Genomic DNA, 5,687 nt, shown 5'->3' with positions numbered 1-5,687 from the left:
GAGAATACAAACTGTACACATTGCTGTGATCTCAGTTAGCAAAACAACTGGTGTGAGTAAAAGTGACTGAAAAGAAATTATAGAAAAATCAAAGGGATTCCTTTTGTACCTTTGCAATAGTATCAACTATTCTAATACTATGGGCACAAATTGTATTCAGGGGAAAAAATTCTCAGAACAGTAATTCCCCCTCCCCCTTACCAGCATTTGACATTTCAATTCCTTCCCCATCACCACCTCCAGCTGTGGTCGGGAAGCAGAAGATGGTCCATGTACACACGGTCAGCAGGTGAGGAGTAGCCCCGTGCTGCATCCCAGCCCCTGGCTCACTCACGTCACTGCATCTCATCCTGTGGGCATTTGAGCACCTTGTGTCGTCACAAGTAGAAGGGGGTGGGCTACAGCATAATGAGATACTTGGAGAGACCACACCCACATAGCTTGTATTATGATATTGTGTTATGATCGTTCTCTTTTAGAATTGATTATTGTTAATCTCTCACCGCATCCTGCTTACAGACACCTCTCCGAGTCTCCTGATCCCAGACACGGTCCTCAGCTCCACACTGTGGCCTGGGCCAGACCCTGATGCCAGAGAAAGACCCCAGACACTCCCTTGCTGGGTTTGCTTTACCTCTGAGACCCTCTGTCTTCTTCTCCCTCCTAAATCCTTATGGAAAGGTCAGCCTCTGCTGGCGTTTCTCTCCCATCCTTCCTCCTAGCTGTGCAGGCTCACCTGGTGCCTCAGGTACAGACGCTTCATGGAGAGCACCTGTCCTCCTGGTCTGAGGCCCAGAAATCCCAGTGGTACATTTTCCCAGGAGAGACAGGAGTCCTTGAGCAGCAGCTGTGACCTCCTAGAGGGACCCTGTTAGTCCCAGAAGCAATTTAAAGTTTGGAAAGTCAAATGTGCAAGGGGAACAGGCCCCAAGCATACCTGGGGCCTCCAGGGACCCCACCCCACATCCCAATTAGTGGTCATGACGGGGAAGTGGTCAAGTGGAGATTGGCAAGAGCATTCAGCAGATGCTGGTTTCATCCAGGATTTCCCTGGGGTCTCAGAGAAACCAGTGCTCAATCCGGGAACAGAGTACTTTGTCCCCATGTTGAAGTCCTAGACATCCAGAACAGGAGGCAGGACAGTTGTCTAACAGCAGCAGCAGCAGCAGAATTGCCACATTCCTTGGGTGGCTCCCATGTGCCAGTCATTGCAATAGACACTTGACAAGCATTAGGTTTAATATTTTCTCCACTTCCTCTCCACAACATGTCATGTCTTACCTTTTGGTCCTAGGCATTCTGACAGGTGAGAGGTAGTATCTCGTAGTGGGTTTAATATGCATTAACCTGATGAATAGTGACATTTAGCCTCTTTTCATGTTTCTGTTAGCCATCTGTATGCCATGTCTATTTAGGTCCTCTGCCTACTTTAATCAAATTATTTGTGGGTTTTTTTTTTTTGGTGTTGAGTTTTATGTATTCTTTAAAAAAATTTTGAATAATTTATTCATCTTTGAGAGACAGAGAGACATAGCTTGAGCAGGGGAGAGGCAAAACAGAGGGAGACATAGAATCTGAAGCAGGCTCCTGGTTCTGAGCTCTCAGCACAGAACTCGATGTGGGGCTCAAACTCACACCCTGGAGATCATGACCTGAGCTGATGTCGGCCCCTTAACCGACTGAGTCACCCAGGCGCTCATATGTTCATTATGTATTTTGAATATTAACCAAATATATTATCAAATATGTTGTTTGCAAATATTTTTTCCCATACTGTAGGTTGTCTTTATGTTTAACTGATGTTTTCCTTCACTGTGCAAAAGCCTTCTGGTGTGGTGTAGTTCCAAAAGTTTATTTTTGCTTTTGTTTCCCTTGCGTGAGTTAACCATATGCAGCAAAATTTGCTAAAGCCAATATTGAAGAAGTTATAGCCTATGTTTTCTTGAGGAGTTTCATGCTTTTCATCCATTTATATTTTATTTTTGTGTATGATAAAGAAAGTGGTCCAGTGTCATTCTTTTGCATGTATCTCTGCAGTTTTCTCAACACCATTTATTTTTTTAATGTTTATTTATTTTGAGGGAGTGAGCGTGTGTGAGTGGGCAGGACAGAGATACAGGGAGAGAGAGTGTCCCAAGCAGGCTCCTCTCTGTCAGTGCAGAGCCCCCCGTTGGGCTCAAGCTCACTAACTGAAATCATGACCCGAGCTGAAGTTGGACGCTTCACCGACTGAGCCACTCAGGCACCCCAAGTTTCTGTATTCTTGTTAAATACGTCTGTCAATGATCAAGGAATTTAATAAAACTGTCCCAAAATTGCTTCTGTCCATCTACTACCATCTCTGAAACTTATTCATTTTGGGTTTATTGGTTCTAGATAGGAACCAGGTCTTGCTCATTTCCACATGCTACACAGTCCTGTGCAGCGTTCATGGTACTAGTACAACTGCTACTAGTACTACTAGTACTGCTATCTTGTTGTTCTCTTGTGTTTACCATAAATAGCACTTATAATACCTTAAAAAATTTGTCTAAAATCAAATGATTAGTTTTTAAAATACGAAGTAATAGACTGAGAAAGGGGAAGCAACCTGCCCAAAGTCATAGGTAGAATATCGTTCCAAGTTTTTAATTGTGATGAGATATGGAAGTTCAAAAATGCTACCAATTGTACAGCTCTTGGACATTCACAGTATACTTGACCACATTAAAGACTTTGAGAACTCTTGGAACAAAGAAATATGTCAAATTTTAGTCTGCTAAAGTCTTCAAATATTTTTAGCCTCTATTTATCTATCACCTTTATTTCATTGTCTCTTTCTCTTCCTTCCTTCCTTCCTTCCTTCCTTCCTTCCTTCCTTCCTTCCTTCCTTCCTTCCTTTCTTCCTTCCTTCCTTTCTTTCTCTCTCTCTCTCTCTCTCTCTCCTTTCCTTTCAGAATATGAGTTATTCTCTAATAGAAAACTAGTTTTTCTATTGGGGATTGTATAAGTGGTAAACATCAAATTCTAACTTTATTTTCCTTCTTGAATTTAATTTAATACCAGTATTTCATAATGCAAAATGTATTAGGACAAAAATAGCCTCAATTATCTCAGAGTTAAAAATCAATTCAGAATATCAGCCTAGGTTCTTCTCATTCAAAAGCTCTCTATGTGGAGACTTTATCTTTGTTCCCTTCTTGATATGTCAGGTGAACTAAATCTAGTAATTAATATTTCTACTCCCTCCTTGTTTTGCTGGTGGTCCTCGGTGGTCCTAGAGGGATGACAAATGGGTGTGAGAGCCCTCTCCATGCACTGACTCTGCAGCTTACACACTGTATGGCCTATTCAGCCTGCTCTAATGGTACTGTCTCTTCAGTTTTTGCATGTATTCAGAATGTCTTCAGACATAACATAGCAATTAATTGTCTGGTTATCTGTTGAAGCTCTCAGATATTTGGCTGAAACTTGATGATACAATCTGAAAAGCTACACATTCCCTGAAAATGGACTTAGGAGCAAGAGATCATTTCAATTAATGTGGCTTGCCTTTGGAGTGGGACCTGTAATGATCAAAAGTCCTCTCTTGCACAGAAGTGAGACCTGCAGCGGACCCCTCCTCTATCACTGGGTGAACTATTTCTGAGCCACCAGGTTCTTCACAGCAGCCTTCACGTCCTTGTTCCTGAGGCTGTAGATGATGGGGTTGAGCATGGGGGTCACCACCCCATAGAAGAGAGGGATGAGCTTGTCTGAAAGGTCCTCTTTGTCTTCCCCCTGGGGATCCTTAGACTTGGGCTTCCCATACATGACAAATAAGGTCCCATAGAAGATGACCACCACAGTGAGGTGGGCAGAGCAGGTAGAAAAGGCCTTTTTCCTCCCCTCAGTGGAGGGGATCCTCAGAATGGTAGCAATGATGAAGATATAAGACACAGAGATGAATAGAACTGGAACCACCAGGAAGATCACATTTGTCACCCCCATGCTGATCATATTGATGGTGATGTCAATACAGGCTAGCTTCAGGATAGCCAGGATCTCACATGTGAAATGGTTGATAACATTGTCCCCACAGAAGGGCAGCTGAATTGTCAAGGATGTGTGTACCACAGAAGCAGCCCCACCAATTGTCCAGGAGCTGACAGCCATGGACACATAGACAGACCTGCTCATGACCACAGGGTACCTCAGGGGGTTACAGATGGCCACATAGCGATCAAATGCCATCATGCCCAGAAGCACACACTCTGTCCCCGCCATGGCAAAGGAGAGGAACATCTGCACAGCACAGCCTGAGAAGGAGATGGTTTTCCTGGGAGAGAGGAAGCTGTCCAGGATGAGAGGGATGGAAGAGGTTGTGTAGCAGATATCCAGGAAGGAGAGGTTCCCCAGGAAGAAGTACATGGGCGTGTGCAGGCGGGAGTCAAGGATGGTCACCAGGATGAGGACCCCATTGCCCAGCAGGATCACCAGGTACATCAACAGGATTAGCACAAATAAGGTCTTCTCCAGCCTTGGGTGGCCAGAGAGTCCCAGGAGAATGAACCCCACCACGGGGGAGGACCAGTTGGCTTTTTCCATGTGATATACTTTCTGTCGTCAGCAAAGTACAAAAGCAGCACATCAGGCTTTCTTGAGAAGAGTCTCGGGCATCTAGTATGCCGTGAAGTCTCTGCTACAGAAAGGAGAGCATATGTATGTAAGAGGAGAGTGGCTGTAAGGGACAGTAGGTAGGAGTGTCCTTAGCTCTTGGATGAGAGAAGGTCAGGGCTGGAACACAACAGAACTCTCCGTGCACTAGCCCTGAGGAAAAGCCTCAAATATTCCAGCCACCTGTGTGCCAGGGCCTTTTCTGATGTTGCATCCTCATTGACTATAAAAGCAACTGAGACCCTGAGATGGGGAGTGACGGGTCTTAGTCTTCTGAGCAGGTTGGTGGCAGAGGCAGGACTGGACTGGAGCCCAGGAGAGCTAATCCCCAGTGAAGGAGGACTTTCTCTCTGCTTTATGCTCAACAACTGGAAAAGGCTATAAATTATTTCCTTTTAATATAAATGCACACAAATTTTATTTACTCTGGGCTTACTTAGAATATCAGGGAGGAGAATCCCCCAGCCTGTCTCATTCTTAAAATTAGCAAGTTTTCAAGCATCTGTAAACTTTGATAACTTTGGAAGGAACTTGTATGCAAGTGTTAACCCGCATGCAGGCAGAATGAAGCCTAGGTAAAGGCTCAGCCATGAAGGGGATGACTTCTTGATTTTGCGCAGCCTCAGCACTCAGACATGACTGTCGTTGAATTGGGATCTACCTATTTTAATACACATTATTAATAAATGTTTGCAAGGGGAAGAACTTTATGAAGTCACCAAAGGATTAACTGTAGTGATTGACCCCACATGATAGCATGAAAACCATGCAGCTCACTGACCAGTTAATGCAATTCTTCCTAAAGATACTAAGGATAGTAATCAGAGAGAGGATATATGGATTTAACCTGGGGGAGGATAAGGAATTTTTTTTCTTTGTCCTTGTATGTGTGTACTTTATTTTTCCATAATACTCTGGTGCTCGGCCTCCATTCTTGTGTTTCACACCAGCAGCTAGATAATAGGATGACCTGCCTGCCTTTGTATAGAGGATTTCCAGTCTCCCAGCTGCTACTGCCCAGATTCAATATTAGAATCCTCATTCATGATATT

At 44.0% G+C, this 5,687-nt stretch overlaps 1 protein-coding gene across 1 annotated transcript; it reads right to left on the bottom strand.

Moving 5' to 3' along the window:
• Nucleotides 1-3,618: 3,618 nt before the first annotated feature.
• On the bottom strand, nt 3,619-4,566 carry LOC115276407 (olfactory receptor 2S2). The gene has a single exon (XM_029920417.1). It carries the CDS (start codon nt 4,564-4,566, stop codon nt 3,619-3,621), a length of 948 nt encoding a protein of 315 aa, XP_029776277.1.
• Between the last annotated feature and the right edge of the window lie 1,121 nt (nt 4,567-5,687).

Source organism: Suricata suricatta, chromosome 13, assembly GCF_006229205.1.
Source record: "Suricata suricatta isolate VVHF042 chromosome 13, meerkat_22Aug2017_6uvM2_HiC, whole genome shotgun sequence".
NCBI classification, from domain to species: domain Eukaryota; kingdom Metazoa; phylum Chordata; class Mammalia; order Carnivora; family Herpestidae; genus Suricata; species Suricata suricatta.
The sequence above is the reverse complement of the archived record's forward strand: the minus strand, read 5'-3'. Positions and strand labels throughout refer to the sequence as shown.